This window comes from Camellia sinensis, chromosome 3 (genome assembly GCF_055761805.1).
Source record: "Camellia sinensis isolate YWXY chromosome 3, ASM5576180v1, whole genome shotgun sequence".
NCBI lineage: Eukaryota > Viridiplantae > Streptophyta > Magnoliopsida > Ericales > Theaceae > Camellia > Camellia sinensis.
In genome coordinates, this window is record NC_138963.1 from 56406809 (window position 1) to 56423982 (window position 17174).

Genomic DNA, 17174 nt, shown 5'->3' on the forward strand with positions numbered 1-17174 from the left:
TCTTTCCAAATTAGGCAATCTAGTCTATACTTGTTTGCTGCGCGCATAACATAGTAATTCTAGGCTAATAACCGGATTAAGAACACATAACGTTTTCAAAATTGGATATCACGGTTAGTAGAGGCCGATCTTCGGACCGGGCGAAAGGGGGTGCTCATAGCTGACCTTCCCCGATCGTACCCAAGCTCCCGAGCCGAGACAACTCCGGTGATGACGGACATGTGGCCTTCGGCACCGAGTCAGGGTTTCCTAAATTCTCCCATAAAAAATATTTAGGTGGCGACTCTGTATCTGGCAAAGCAGTCCATGTTTGGCACTTCTTTTCAAAAAAAAAAATCTGTTTCTCAAAACGATTTGCCGGATTTGGACTCTTTGGTTCAGATTTAGAACCATGACACAAATCGAGAGTCCGAACTGTAGCGAGGGTCCCTCGCGAGCTCGTCTACGGTTTCCGAGCTCGTCTACAGTTTCTGGCGACTACAATTCACTTAATCATCATGCAGTGCCTACAACAATCAAGACTATCCTCTACCGATAGCCTAAAGCAGTTATTTCTAAACAGATAATAAATGCACTAACAGATAAATTATCAATAATTCTCAAAGGTGAGTGATTATTGAGTCTAACTCCACCATTCTACTACATAATGAGCCAATTTCATTATTTCCCACTCAATTTCATATTCTCATAATAAATGTCATTAATTACACTAATGACCCAAATATACCCAAACATGGCATTTTTCCAATTTCCTTAACATTGACCCGAAGGTCTAAATATTATCAACAACATTAATAACCTCCATTTTTAGACCCAAAACACAAATGTTTGAATCAAAAGAATAAAACCCCTCTTTCCAATATAACACATCTCAAACCCTAACTTCCCAAATCAAACTATTTATACAAAAGCTCAACATTTAGGTTAAAGCTCATAAGAATGAGTAGTTATCCCTACCTCAAATTCGGAGCTCAAAGGAGGAAGATGAAGAAATTCGAAATGCTCCAAACCCCAATATTTTCGGATAAAAAAGTAGCCCTCAACAAGCTCCACACTTTTGACAAAGTCCCAAGGATAGAAGATCACTCCTACTAGATCAAACCCTAGAGAGAAGTTGGAGTTTTAGAGTAAGGTGCTCTCCAATGGAGGTTTTGAAAAGTAAGAGAGAGAAAGAAAGTGTGAAAAGTGATTTAAAATCACCCAGCTGCCATCTGATATACGACTAGTCTACTCGAGCGGAGAATAGGACGCTCGAGCGTCAAGCACAAAAAATGAACCCGCTCGAGCGCAAGAATACCCGCTCGAGCGTCAAGACACAACTGCAAAACACACCCGCTCGAGCGCAAAGGGAAACCCGCTCGAGCATAGATTACACTCTTCTAGTACTTTTACAGACAAAGAACACCCGGTCGAGCGCGACCCACTCGAGCGTAAGGAAATCCGCTTGAGCGTGAAAAACACATCTACAGTACTTTTGCAGACGGACAAACTACTGAAGGTGTGCAAACTCTGCTCGAGCGGACCACCAAAAAACTGGGCAACAAGAAATGGGATTAAAGCTCAACCAACCTGTTCGAAACACGCCCAAGACATTTCTAAACTCCAATCCAAAGAATTAAAGGACGGAAATGAAATACAGACAACCACAACTATCAACGGAACCGTGTGCGAAATACAGTAAATAAGGAAGGAAAAACCGGGATCGCTATAAGTAGAATATTTAATAATTCATTTAGAGTCTCTAACGTTACTCAATTATCCTTTACCTCATTAAATTTTAGTTTTCTTTTAAGGGTTTATTTGTGATAAACCAATCTTTATGGGATATTTGATATTTTTAGGTAATAAGAATATGATTAATAAAATTGTTTAGGTAAAAAGATAAATTATTATTTTGAATAATTTTTTTCACGTTTACTCTACTATTGTCGAACCACTACCCAAAATATCATCAGGAAAAAAAAATCAAAAAAGTCGTCGGAAGTGGTCGACAGCGTCTATTAGTGGCGGTGGAAACATGAACAAATAAATAGATTAAGTATATTTTGGCAATTAAAAAAAAGAAAAAAAACTTATTAACTTAATCTAATTAACTTAATCCAATTCAAGAGAAAGTTGATGACTGTGCAGAAATGTCAATCCGTTAATTTGATGATACTCTTTTTTGAAGCTTGGCGATTTGTTGATATTATAAACGAGTTTTGCTATTTGATATTTTTTTGTAGGCCAATGTCAATGTCAATGTCAATGTCAACGTCAAATGTAAGTATGGGCAGCATTCACGAAGTTAGATTTGACAACCGCAATTGCCAATGTGGTAGCAAAGCTATGGTTAAGATTTCTTAGTCAACGGATAATCCAAATTGCTTATATTTTGTGTTATTCTAGATAGACAACCCAAGAGGGGGTGAATTGGGTTGTTAAAAATTTTACAAAATTAAAAACACAATATTTAGAATTTTAACAAATAAAAAACAGAACAATAATTATCAATATAAAAGTAAGAAAGATAGGGAGAGAAAATCAAACACTGAAATTTATAGTGGTTTGACACACCGGACCTACGTCCACTCCCCAAGGAACCTCCTTGAGAATTTCTTTACTATCAACACACCACCAAGGCTTCACCAAGCTTATGGATTTTCCACAGTTCTTACTTTTATCGATTGAGACTCACTTAACAATAAATGCCTTACTCTTACAAAAATCTCTCACGAAATAATGACTAAAAATAAGAGGTACTTTAACCGTCTTTTACAATACTTTGCTCACAAAGAGTAGATATGAAAGTGTAAGAACAAAAACTACACCTAGATCTGAAAGTGAAAGAGTAAAATAAAATACACTCAAAATTTTGGAGCACACAAATTTTTTCTCTTCAAGTTCTTGATTTTTCTCTACACGTAACATTTCTATTTATACCAAAAAATAAACCCGTTGGAGGTAGGACGCTCCTTACTGACATCATGGATTACATGGGCACATTCCTTGATAGACAAAATGCATCTATTTTGGTTTTCAATGAATACACCATGTGACACCTTTTTCTTTGTCAATCTATACACATTTTTTTTTTTGTTCATTATTTCTTTGACTAACTTTTGCAGGCAAGTCACCAAAATGTACTGAGAGGGTGATTTATGCTCCGGTGTTGGGCCGAGGTATAGACCGAACAAGTTGAGGGCCCAGCAGAGCATTGGGCCGAGATGATCGACTGTGCACTCGGAAATGATCTACCAGAAGTTGGGCCGGGCAGAGTTTGGTCTGTGTGCTGCCCCGGACCGTGCAGAAGCAGCTCGACCAGGAAGTGACCGGTCAGGCTAGGATGCTCGGTCCGAGGATTGTCGAGACCAGACAGACCGAGAGGCCGGCGCTCGGAAAGGCGCGGTCAGCCGAGGTAGTTGATTGCCCGGCGAGAAGGCCGACCAAAGGAGGAGCCCGGGCTAAGCTCTGCCGAGATGCCGCCTAGCCCGGTCCTTCATTCGGTTATCTGGTTAGGCGCTTAAGGTATGAAGCATGGTATGACCGAGGTAGGGCAGCTCGGCTGCCGAGCTCCAGCTATGCTGACAGGCAGTTGAGAGCAGGTGATGAACGGCATGGTTTATGCTGACAGATGGGATAGCAGAACCACGTGTCAGGAGATGACAGGGAGTGGATATGGGGCTCAGAAGGTATATAAGCATGTCTGCGCCCCCCATACAAAACACACGAACACATCTGTAAGGATTTCTTACACTCAAACACTCTCTCCCCTCTCTCTATTCCCTCTAAGGTGTGTGCTAATTTGACCGTCGGAGGGTGTTTCCGGCCACACACCGCCGGGTAGCTCACCGTTATTTGCTCGCAGGTGATCGGACATCGACGGAGCTCGGAAGAAAGGAATACGGGCACGCCGGAATATTTGCTCCCCGTACAATTGGCGCCGTCTGTGGGAAGCTAGACAGACAAAACCTTGTCTTCCAGGTTCATCTGATCGCCTTCCATGGCGAACAACGACGAGTTCCCGTTGTCCGCCATCGATGGAGCCACCCCGGAGTATACCCGAAGGAGAGAGAGACCTCCTGCCGTCCATCCAATGGCTGACTTGGGGACGCCCACTGGAGGACAGTCAGGAGACGCGCGGGATAAGCGCGGAAGGAGTCATGGTCATTCACGGAGTCCAGACGGTCACCGGCGGAGGAGAGACTCGCACGCCAGGCGACTGGAAAACAAGTTGAGGGACCAAGACGCTGTCATCAGGCGGATGGCGGCGGAGATGGAGGATCTTAAGCGGCATGTCAAAGGGAAAGGTGTAGCTGGAGTGGGAGACCACAGTGAGCGCACCCCATCCCGCCGGTCTGGCGATCAGAGTCAGCGATGTACTCAGTCCATTTCCATCACCAGAAGCTACCAGGTTGGTGATTCCGACGTGCATGCAGAAAAGTCTAGCGCGCAAGACAGCACCTACAAACCCTCACGTCCGGCGACGACGTCGAGGTACTCATACTCCGCTCAGTCAGAGGATTTACGGGCGGTCTTAAAGGAGCGGGCCCGCCGGCGCGAAACACAGAGAATACCGGTGCTCCAGCGGTTATCTTATGGGGTACACGCCAGTGAGGAGGTCGGAATGCCTCCACCCCGCCAAGCAGTGCCGCTCTTTGAAGATACAGACTTGGCCAGGCTGAGCGCCACCCCATTTTCCCTGGATATAGAAACAACACCGCTTCCGGCAGGCTTCCACCAACCTAAGTTCACACTCTATGACGGAAAAACTGACCCTTACATGCATGTGAGTCACTTCCGACAGGTTATGGCCGGACATAGGCGGAATGACGGACTTATGTGCCTAATCTTCCCGTCCAGTTTAGGTGAGCTGGGCTTAAAGTGGTTTGAGAGGTTGCCGGAAGGGAGCATACAACGGTGGCATCAGTTGGCCGAAGCGTTTGTTACGCGCTTCAAAACCAACACAAAAACACCAAAGGAAGTCGATCACTTGTTAAGTGTCAAGATGGAACCGTGCGACACACTGAAGGCGTACAATTCAAGGTACTGGGAAACCTTCAACGAGATCTTAGACTGCCCGGTCAACCTTGCTATCACGCAATATAAGCGCGGTCTCCCGGTCGGACATAGACTGCGGGACTCGCTTACCATGCACCAACCGACCTCCATGGGCCAGCTCATGCAGCGCATCAATGAGCACATCCGAGTAGAGGATGATGCGTCGGCTTCCACCGTAAAGGCCACTCCGGTCGGAACAGACAAGAAGACAGCAGGGAAAGTGCACGCAGTTGGGCAAGAGTCCGGCCGCTCAAATGACCGAGCAGAGGAATCAGACCGAGGTTCAAATCGTAAAAACCGGGGTAGAGGACGTCGGAATGACCGGGATGACTACCCCCGTGATGACGTTGAGGACGCAAACAGGAGAATGAAGGCAAGGACTGGCATAACCACGGTCTTCAAGATTCCAATCTATCGCATACTTAGCGAAATCCGAGACGAGGAGTATGTCCGGTTTCCTACTAAGTTGGGCGATGGACAAAAGGGGTACAATCCGCAGTATCGTTGTACGTTTCACCGTGAGAGGGGCCACCGGACTGAGGATTGTTTGCCTTTGCGACAACATTTGGAGGAATTGGTCGCGGCCGGGCATCTGGACCTTTACATTGATGGCGGCGTGAAACCAAATCAGGCTCCAGCCGATCCCAGGGGACAGGATGACCGAGATGCGCCACCACAAGGAGTTATTAATGTCATCCACGGTATCGTTGAACCGGAGTGCGTTTGTGAACTCCGGGGCATGATCAAGAAGGCAGAGCATATGAGGGAAGTTTTGTCAGTGCAACCTGCCATCAAGAGGGGGAAGACAGAGGAGAAAGACGTGATCAGTTTCACCTCAAGGGATTTAGAGCGTATTCAGACGCCGCACAACGATGCTCTTGTAGTAACACTACGCGTCAAAGAATTTGATGTTAGACAGATCTTGATCGACCAGGGAAGCTCGGTCGAGATCATGTATTATGATGCGTTCAAACAGCTCAAACTCCGTGAGACAGACTTGGCTCCGGCCACTTCGCCACTGGTTGGATTTAACTCGCAGCCGGAGTGGCCATTGGGAAAGATCATCTTGCCGGTCAAAGCAGGATCCGTGGTCAAGCAGGTGGAGTTTTGGGTGCTACAAGTGCCTTCAACATACAACCTTATCCTAGGAAGAGGATGGCTTCACGCCATGCAAGCCGTAGCATCGACTTACCACCAGGTGATGAGATTCCCCTCGGCTATGGGGGCAATCGAGGAGATTTGGGGTGATCAGGTCATGTCCAAGCAGTGCTTCGTGGCGGTCAACGGGAGCCGGGCTGCCAAAGGATTCGTTCAAATGATCGAGGGACCGGAGGACCAGAGTGTCTTGGATGATGTTGGCACCAAAGCAGAAGACAAGGCAGTTGAAGAATTGGTTGAGGTGCGGATTGACGCCGAGCAGCCGGACAGATTCTTCTTGCTCGGTTCAAGTCTCTCGGCCATGGAGAGAACCGAGATGATTGAGTTTTTGATGGAAAATATCGAAGTCTTTGCATGGTCGCCCTACGACATGCCCGGCCTTGACCCAAGTTTTATCTGCCATCACCTCAATGTCTTCCCTGGCGCAAAGCCAGTCATCCAGCGAGCAAGGAGGTCGGCGCTGCATCACGCCGAGGTAGTAGCAGAGGAGGTAAAAAACTTGCTTGAAGCACGAGCAATACAGGAAGTGCACTACCCTCGGTGGATTTCCAACACGGTAGTGGTGCCTAAGAAGAATGGAAAGTGGCGAGTTTGTGTTGACTACAAGACAGTCAACCGAGCTTGTCCAAAAGACAGCTTCCCTTTGCCGCGCATTGACCAGCTAGTGGATTTGACGGCTGGACACAATCGGCTCAGTTTCTTGGATGCGTACCGCGGCTATCACCAGATTGCCATGCATGGGCCTGACCAAGAGATCACCTCTTTCACGACTCCAAGGGGACTCTTCTGCTATCGAGTTATGCCCTTTGGTTTGAAAAACGCCGGGGCAACCTTTCAGAGGATGGTGACCAAAATGTTCGCTCCTTTGCTCGGACGGATAATGGAGGCTTACATCGATGATATGGTGGTAAAGAGCCGACATGAGGCACACCATTTGTCCGACTTAGCCGAGATGTTCGCCATTCTGAAGAAGCACAAGCTGCGCTTGAACGCCTCGAAGTGTGCCTTTGGCGTGGGATCCGGGAAATTTTTGGGATTCTTAGTCACGAACCGAGGCATCGAAGCAGACCCTACTCAGATCAGAGCCGTGCAAGAATTGAAACAACCCAGATCGGCTAAGGACGTGCAGCATCTGGCCGGGATGGCCGCCGCGCTTAATCGATTTATAAGCCGGTCATCGGATCGCTGCCGCCCTTTCTTTCAAGCATTGAAGTCAAAGTTCTCATGGGATGACGAGTGTGACCGAGCTTTGGCCGAGCTCAAAGATTATTTGTCTTCTCCGCCGCTGTTGGTTACACCAGAGCCCGGTGAGGAACTCTACCTTTACCTTGCCGTCTCCTAGCACGCAATAAGTGCGGTGTTAGTCCGGGCTGAAGGAATCAAGCACCTCCCAATTTTTTACGTAAGTAAGACCTTGCTGCCGGCTGAGACGAGGTACTTGCCGCTGGAAAAGCTTGCGTTGGCACTGATGATGGCTTCGAGGAAATTGGCACATTATTTTCACGCCCATACCATCGTCGTACTGACCGAGTTCCCCCTCAAGGCCTTGTTTGAGCGCGCAGACTTTTCAGGCCGAATTTTAAAATGGGCGGTCGAGTTGGGACAGTTCGATGTAAAGTTCCAGCCGCGCACCGCAATCAAAGCCCAAACCTTGGCCAATTTTGTTACCGAGTTCTCACCTGGCACTCATCCGGTATGCCCGGTCGACATTGCCGAGGCAGATGATGAGACGCAGACAATGCCAACCGAGGCACAACCAGCTGCCGAAGGTCGCACCGCAGAGTTAGCGCGCGCCATCGAAGTTCCCTCAGTTTGCACAGTTATACCTCCCGGTGCTGCGATGACAGAGTTGTGTATCACCAACCCATCCACTCTGTCCGGTACCGCATCATCAAGGGGGGAAGGAATGGTTCCACACAGCTCAGAACTTGACGATTCGCCTACGGACTTGGGCATTCTGAACCAACTTGCTGAGTCCGGTGCCGAATCCTCAAGGGGGGAAGGAATGGTTCCAGGCAGCTCAGAACCTGCGGCCGGCTTCACACCGCAACCTGGTGTTTCGCCTACGAACTTGGGCATTACGGACCAACTTGCTGAGTCCGGTGTCGAATCACCAAGGGGCACTGACTTTGAACCGGTCAACACCAAACTTGACACCGTACAGCCGAGCAGTTGTGATCCCATTGCCCTTCGCAACTCTCAGGACCCATCTGACTGCTGGAAGCTTTTCGTGGGGGACATGTGGAAGCTTTTTGTTGATGGAGCGTCCAACCGTCATGGTGCCGGCCTTGGTATCGTTCTTATATCCCCGGACGGCCTAACCATTGAGCATTCTATCACACTTGGCTTCCCGGCGTCTAACAACGAGGCTGAATACGAGGCGCTTCTTGCCGGGCTCAAGAGCGCAATTCAAATGAAGGCTGCCGAGCTTCTGGTATATAGTGATTCCCAGCTTGTGGTTAACCAAGTTTCAGGGATTTATGAAGCGAAGGACGACAGGATGGCGAAGTACCAAGCTCTGGTCAGGGACCATATCAAGCAGTTTGAGGCAATCAGAGTCCAGCGGATTGGCCGGGAAGAAAACAGCCGAGCTGATGAACTCGCCGGCCTCGCTTCCATGGTAGATAGCACGTCTCCAAACCCCCTGTTGATTGACTTTCTTCTGCGGCCAAGCATTGAAAACGCCGGGCAGACGGATGTACTCTGCGCCGAGCTAGGTCCTTCATGGATGGACCCCTTGATCTTGTTCCTCAGAGACCGGACTCTTCCAGCGGATAAGAAAGAAGCACACAAAATCCGGGTGAAGTCAGAGCGGTTTTGGCTCTCTCCATCAGGCGCGTTGTATAAAAAGTCCTTCACCGGTCCGTATCTCAAGTGCGTGCACCCGAACAGTGTGGAGGCCTTCTTGTTTGAAGTTCACGAAGGCATTTGTGGCAGCCACATCGGGGGCAGGTCCTTGGCCTACCGAGCTATTTCGCAGGGGTACTGGTGGCCGTGCATGCAGGCCGACGCGCAAAAATATGTCCGCAGGTGCGAGAAATGCCAGAAATTCGCCCATCAGATCCACCAACCTGCCAGGGAACTTCTTCCCCTCACCAGTCCTTGGCCTTTCGCCATGTGGGGGCTAGATATAGTGGGACCATTGCCAACAGCACCGGGCAACCGGAAATTCTTCATCGCGGCCACAGATTACTTCACAAAGTGGGTTGAAGCTGAGCCCTTGGCAACCATCAAAGAGAAAGACGTGAAGCGATTTGTCTGGCAGAACGTTGTCACACGGTTTGGTATCCCCAAGATTTTGATCTCTGACAACGGCACCCAGTTTGACGGTCGCCTATTCAGAGGATTTTGTGAAGATCTGAAGATAGAATTCTACAACTCCACCCCGGCCTACCCGCAGTCCAATGGTCAAGCCGAAGCATCAAACAAGACTATACTGGATGGGTTGAAGAAACGGTTGGAAAAGGCTAAGGGCAAGTGGGCTGAAGAATTACCGAGCGTCCTTTGGGCATACCGAACAACCCCGCGACGTTCGACCGGGGAAACTCCATTTGCTTTGGCTTATGGCATGGAGGCGGTCATACCCTTGGAAGTTGAAATGCCCACCCTCAGAACTGAACGTTTTGAGCCCGAACTAAATGCCGAGGCTATTGCCTTGGCGTTGGACCTAGCGGAAGAGCGCCGGGAGAAAGCCCTCATCCATGTGGCCGCCTACCAACAAGAGCTCTCCAAGAAGTATAACAAGACAGTGCACCCCAGACCGTTCAAAGTTGGGGATTGGGTTTTGAGGAAGATTATGGGCAACACCCTGGTGCCTGGAGAAGGCAAACTAGGGGCAAATTGGGAAGGACCCTACAAGATCACTGGTCTGGCTGGCAAGGGGGCTTACCACTTGGAGGATCTGGAGGGAAGAGCCATACCCCGGCCATGGAATGCGGCCAACTTGAAATTGTATTATTTTTAAGCTTTTTACTTTCCTCTTTTTGTAAAGCAATTTTTTGGCTTGCAAAGCAGAATGTAATTCTTTTTGTCAAATTATAGAATTCATTTTGCATTAGCACTTGGATTATTGTTTTAATGTTACGGACCGAGATGATGTACTCCGGTTGGAAGAGTTGGTGTTTTGTCCAACTTAGGATCCCCAACCGAGATGATGTACTCCGGTTGGAAGAGTTGGTGTTTTGTCCAACTTAGGATCCCCAACCGAGATGATGTACTCCGGTTGGAAGAGTTGGTGTTTTGTCCAACTTAGGATCCCCAACCGAGATGATGTACTCCGGTTGGAAGAGTTGGTATTTTGTCCAACTTAGGATCCCCAACCGAGATGATGTACTCCGGTTGGAAGAGTTGGTGTTTTGTCCAACTTAGGATCCCCAACCGAGATGATGTACTCCGGTTGGAAGAGTTGGTGTTTTGTCCAACTTAGGATCCCCAACCGAGATGATGTACTCCGGTTGGAAGAGTTGGTGTTTTGTCCAACTTAGGATCCCCAACCGAGATGATGTACTCCGGTTGGAAGAGTTGGTGTTTTGTCCAACTTAGGATCCCCAACCGAGCCCCAACCGAGATGATGTACTCCGGTTGGAAGAGTTGGTGTTTTGTCCAACTTAGGATCCCCAACCGAGATGATGTACTCCGGTTGGAAGAGTTGGTGTTTTGTCCAACTTAGGATCCCCAACCGAGATGATGTATTCCGGTTGGAAGAGTTGGTGTTTTGTCCAACTTAGGATTCCCAACCGAGATGGTGTACTCCGGTTGGAAGAGTTGGTGTCTTGTCCAACTTTGGCTTCCCAACCGAGATGGTGTACTCCGGTTGGAAGAGTTGGTGTCTTGTCCAACTTTGGCTTCCCAACCGAGATGATGTACTCCGGTTGGAAGTGTTGGTTTGTTCAACTTAGTTACAGCCGAAGTGGCTATTTCGGTTCATGAATTTGTCTCGTTCTGCTATAGTACTTAGACCGTGTCATGTATTCCGGTTCGATGAGTTATACCGAGATAGTTTGCTGAAGACGGAATTAATTACTACCGGGCAAACACTTGGCGAAAATTCAAAATTTTTCATTGATAAAGAAATTCATTACAAGAGGTGGGGACAGAGCCCGGTTACATCTAAAGTATTGAAAGCAAAAATGCAAAGAAAAGAAAACTAAATCAGGGGGGATAGATTGGTGAATTCATCCTCGGCAGTCTCAAGGTTGGTGGTTGGGCTCGCTTCTTGGGCACCGGGCTCAACTTGACCGGGCTGCACTTCCACTACGGCGTCTTCAGCCTCCGAATCTGTCTCGTCACTCCCTTCTTCAAGCCCCTCCTCGGCCTCCGCTTGAAGCGCACTGAATACATCATTTGCATATGGCACGAGGTAGACCGGTAGTGAAGCTTTGGGAGGATTGGCAAAAACGTCGGTGTCAGAGCCCTGGCCGAGCTGTTCGCAAGCGGATTTCCAGCCAGCCTTGAAGTATATGTCTTGTGTTGCAAAGACTTGCTTCTTGTAATTCATCTCGGCCTCGTTGAAACCCGCATTGTTGGCAGCCCGGCAAGCCTTCTTCTTCGCCTTCTTCAAAGTGTCAACCTCGGCCTGGAGCTCGGTTTGTTTTTTCTCGGCTGCATTCAGTTGACCGAGCAGCCTATTATTGTCATGGTTGGCCATCTCGAGAGAAGCTTTAGCCCGGCCGAGCTCGGCTTGAAGGCTTTCAACATGGCTGGCAGTGTCGTTGGCTTTCTGCCTAAGCCGGTGGATGCGCTCCAAGACCAAATGTTGTTTTTGAATGGCCTGCACAAAGAAGCAAAGTACATCAGAAAGGGGACCGAGCAAGAAGGACCGAGCAAACACTTGTTAAATGTTAAAAAGAACGCCGACTTACCCTGGCCATCGACTTCACGGAAGATTTTACCAGCCGGGTGTCAGGGACGTGGTCACTGCCAACCACGTCGCCCGGTAGGAGAAACGCTTTGGAGAGATCGAAGGCAAGCAAATGTTCTTTGTCTGCCTTGATCGATGCAGTCGCCGGGATGTCCTGCCCCCGGTGCTTCAGCTGAGGACGCCAAGCGGGCACGGGAGCCGGAGTTTCAGCAGGATGTTCGGTTGTCAGCTCGGTGACAAGCTCGGCGGAGGGATCTGCCCTTGGTCTTTTTCCAGCCCGGCGCGCTTCTCTGGCGAATTGCACGGCAGCTGGAGCTGGAGAAGCAAGGGCTACGACGGCTGCACTCGATTGACCGGCAGCCGGGGAACGGGTGGTGACGCTCGGTATCTCGGCTGAGGTCGCGGTTAGAAGGTTTTTGATCCGAGATCTTTTGGCCATTTCTTGCTCGTCGGTTAACCGGATTAATGGGACGTCTGGTAGGGTTGGATCTGGAGGTGGCGAAGGAGCTCTGAGGAAGTCAGTTACTCTACTCCGGCGCGGAGCAGAATATCTGTAAGTCGGTGTGTAGCCGAGCAAGTCGTTGCAGTCTCGGTGACGGTACCTAAGCACGGCCCGAATTGCCTCGACGTTGGGGAATTGGTAGTTGGCTTGTAAGGCTTGGATAGCTGCAAAAGAAACAGGGAAACCGATTAGTAAAACTAAAGAATAAAGTTAACCGAGCAAGTTTGAGTGGCTTACATGAAGAACCGAAGTCCTTGCTTATGAACCAGCCCGGCACCTCGGCTGTTTCGTAGTTGCCGGACACCCAGAAGAAATCATCATCGTGCATATCTTTGTCCGGGGTGCCGGTTACGATTTTTTCCTTGCCCGGTCTTATTTTCAAGTAGTAAGCCAGGCCGTCACCGGTGTGGCCCATAGTGTATTGCCTTAATATCTCGGCTAGGCCTAAGTTGGCGCCTAGCCGTTGGTTCAATTCGTGTACGCCGTTGATTATTCTATATGTGTTGGTGGACACCTGTGTGGGTGCCAGCCCGGTTCGGCGGAGGAACTCGGTTATGAGAGGGTTGAGTGGGAAACGAAGACCCCCTTCAACGATGGATAGCACGGTGAAGGGGCATTCCTCCCTACCCCAAGGCGTGGTCTCTTCTTCGGCCAGCTCGAGATGGACGTCGGCCGGGACGCCGTAGTCCTCTCTGAAAGCGGCTAGCGCGGCCGGAGTATCCACAAGGAAGCGGAACTTCCCCATTTGTGGCCGACTTACTATAGCCCGGTTGATGAGTTGGGCACGGTGATAAATTGCTGCAGCTCGGTCCTGAGAGGTTCAGGAATGACAGGGGTCCCCTTGGACTCTGCAGGAAAAGGACGGTAAGTGTAAGTGTGTGGTTTCGCTAAGAGAGCTAGACTTCAGCTCGGTCGGTAAGGGGGCCAAACTACCTCGGTTGTCTGATTAAGGAGCTCGGTCGCCCAAGCAGACCTGATGTCAGCCCGGTTAAGCGACCAAGTCCTTTGGTTATCTCGGTTTTTGCCATGATTGGAACAAACACGTTGTTTGCCCGGTTTGGCTAACTTTTCGGATCAAAAGAAGGCCCAGAGCCCGGTTCACCCCAGTTCTTCGATGTTCTTCAGGAAGACGAAGAACACCAAGAACAGTGGGAGGTTTAGGACGTTTTCTATGGTCTAAGCCCTAAAAGCTACGTTTTTGGGTCCTAATGTGTGCAAAATAAGAGCAAATAGCAACATAAGAGAGATTAGGTATCTTACCTGTGAAGGGCTGAAGGTGTTCTTCCCAAACACGAAGAATGGCAGGATGGCAGTCGAGCTTGGGCTTGAGAATCGACAGAGATGGAGGCAGCAGTAGGAAGAAACGGCTTGAGGAGGGTGTTGTATTTGTAGGGGTGAAAGGCCGCCCAAATTCAAATTCTGGCAAAAACGGCGGGTTGGCTGCCCGATGACCAATGGCAGACCGCCACGTGTCCCCATTTATGGTTTTGGCAGGACTGAAGCGACGGGTTGAAAAGATGAAGAGCCAACCGAGCTACTTTCAACGGGAATAGGTCAGCCGAGGAATATAACCGGTCAAATCTGCGGACAATTACGTCAACTAGCTCGGTCGAGGCTTGGCGTCTTGACGACCGGAGAAACGTTATCTCGGACGAGGTGAATAATCCCAGTCACGCTTCCGCGGACGGAATTAAGGGGCAATTGAGAGGGTGATTTATGCTCCGGTGTTGGGCCGAGGTATAGACCGAACAAGTTGAGGGCCCAGCAGAGCATTGGGCCGAGATGATCGACTGTGCACTCGGAAATGATCTACCAGAAGTTGGGCCGGGCAGAGTTTGGTCTGTGTGCTGCCCCGGACCGTGCAGAAGCAGCTCGACCAGGAAGTGACCGGTCAGGCTAGGATGCTCGGTCCAAGGATTGTCGAGACCAGACAGACCGAGAGGCCGGCGCTCGGAAAGGCGCGGTCAGCCGAGGTAGTTGATTGCCCGGCGAGAAGGCCGACCAAAGGAGGAGCCCGGGCTAAGCTCTGCCGAGATGCCGCCTAGCCCGGTCCTTCATTCGGTTATCCGGTTAGGCGCTTAAGGTATGAAGCATGGTATGACCGAGGTAGGGCAGCTCGGCTGCCGAGCTCCAGCTATGCTGACAGGCAGTTGAGAGCAGGTGATGAACGGCATGGTTTATGCTGACAGATGGGATAGCAGAACCACGTGTCAGGAGATGACAGGGAGTGGATATGGGGCTCAGAAGGTATATAAGCATGTCTGCGCCCCCCATACAAAACACACGAACACATCTGTAAGGATTTCTTACACTCAAACACTCTCTCCCCTCTCTCTATTCCCTCTAAGGTGTGTGCTAATTTGACCGTCGGAGGGTGTTTCCGGCCACACACCGCCGGGTAGCTCACCGTTATTTGCTCGCAGGTGATCGGACATCGACGGAGCTCGGAAGAAAGGAATACGGGCACGCCGGAATATTTGTTCCCCGTACATGTACAATTCACACTTTTGAATATCATATCATATATATATATAAGGATTTTGTCAAACTTTTGCACTAACTTTTTTTTATTAATTATAGTAATAAATATATATATATATATATATCAAGGAGGTAAAACCCACCGTCAAGCTCATCTTTTTCTTTTTACAATAATATATATATATAAAAAAGTATGATTTGCTTTCAAACATCATTTGAGTATGTTTCACTTTGCATGCAAAATATAAATTAAATATTTTTGCTATATACCAACCATTCTATGTGAGTATATTAAATTTGTCAAAAGACGACAACTCACTAATATCACATTTGTCAAAATACTACAATTAATTAATATTAATTTCGTCAAAAGGTGAATAGTGACCAGCCAAACTTTTCAAAATCGTGAATAGTAATATTTTCAAAATATTTCCATTTAAATAATATTTATAACAAATATATCATACAATATATATTTTAAACATATAATATTTTGTGTCAAATAATATAGAATATGTATATTAAAAAATCTATTTTTTTTGAAATAATATTTTAGACATCATCAAAATTAAACAATATGAATAACAATCTCTCTCTTTTTTATGATGGCAATAATTATATGGATTTGACACAAAATAAAATCAATAAAATATTTGATAACTTTGCAACATATAATTTTCACACAAAATTAAAATCAACAAAATATTTGATAACTCTGTAACATATAATTTTCAAAATCATATTTTTTCTCCCCCTTTGACATCATCAAAATAAAATATGAAGAGAGGAAACAAAAATATTTGATAAAATAATCTGAGAGGCCAAAAATATAATAATGGTCCTTCCGTCTTGTCAAAATCATTGTGGGGATTTTGAAGCATCTCGGGCGCACAAAATCTTGACAAACAAAAAATTTGAGCAGATATGCATCGAGTATTAGATTGGTGAAGTGTATAAAAAGTGACAAGGATGATAGGCAGAGATACAAAATTGTCAAGTGTTGGAAGAGAAAAAGTTATTTTACTTTCTTGTGTAATCATGTCATTCCTTACCTTAGCCATCAATGGTTCGGACATGCAAAAGGTGCTTGTAATGCAAGCAAATGAGAGGTTACCAATGGTACAGTCACACGTTATGCCTGTAAATGAGAGTCCTAGTGTTGTTGGTAATCGGAATGATATCAATGCTATTAATAACACTATGGCTCTTAGTACAAAAGTAATGACTGCAGTTTCCAATATGACTCAATGATTACAAGCAAGAATACAAGAAAATCAGCAATGGAGAGATGATGTGTGCTTGTTAAAACAACAACTAGTTAATATTCGTAAGGAGAAGAGAGAGAGCTAGAAAGGAAAAAATGTGCAGTTGGAAAATGTGGTGCAATATTATGCAACGGTTATAATGCCAAGACTCACAGAAGTCGAAAATAGAGAGAGACATGTAAAGGAGGTTCATGAAAAATTGTTGAGAGAAGTGAAACAAAAAAAATTTGTGAAACCTTCCGAAAACTTACATGTAATTGAGTAATATTTTCTCCTTCTGAAATAAAATTGCAAGCATTTCTCTCCCTTTTTAAAAAAAAAAAAAAATTCTGTCTTTGCAAAAAAAAAATAAAAATTGTTAGTGCATGGAGTAGTGCAGATAAAGAGTAAAAAAGAGTATATATACTCCCCCTTAAATTATGCATATAATATACTAACGCCCATTTTTTTTTTTTTTTTTTATAATCATTGTTTTAATCTCAAAATATATGAGTCTCCCCCTAAATTAATGCACTAAAAATTATATAAATTGGAAAAAACAGATTACCAATCTATAATGCCAAGGGCCATTAAGATCCGGTCTTAAACAACTGCATCAAGTGCACTAGCATAAAAAGAGAAAATACAAATAAAAATAATTTCTTCAGACAAGGTAGAAGCAATCATTATTAAATCTAAGAGAGTTTGGAGCACATACAATAAGATAAAAAATATAACACAGTGCAAAAATAATTTTAACATGTTGATCGGTGATGACCTTGATGATCGGAAAGAATGGAGAAGATCGTGTAGATTGGTGATGAATTTTTGTAGATCAGTGATGGATCTTGGTGGATCAGTAACTGATCTTGACGGATTGGTAATTGAT

The 17174-nt window shown here is 46.9% G+C and overlaps 1 protein-coding gene across 1 annotated transcript; it reads right to left on the bottom strand.

Annotated features, from left to right (window-relative positions):
* Positions 1-11344: 11344 nt before the first annotated feature.
* LOC145821536 (uncharacterized) lies at positions 11345-14353 on the bottom strand. The gene is made up of 3 exons (XM_082918060.1): positions 12060-14353; positions 11678-11968; positions 11345-11512 (listed from the first exon to the last, which is right to left on the bottom strand). Exons 1-3 carry the CDS (start codon positions 12495-12497, stop codon positions 11345-11347), a joined length of 897 nt encoding a protein of 298 aa, XP_082774186.1. The 5' UTR covers positions 12498-14353.
* Positions 14354-17174: the final 2821 nt, after the last annotated feature.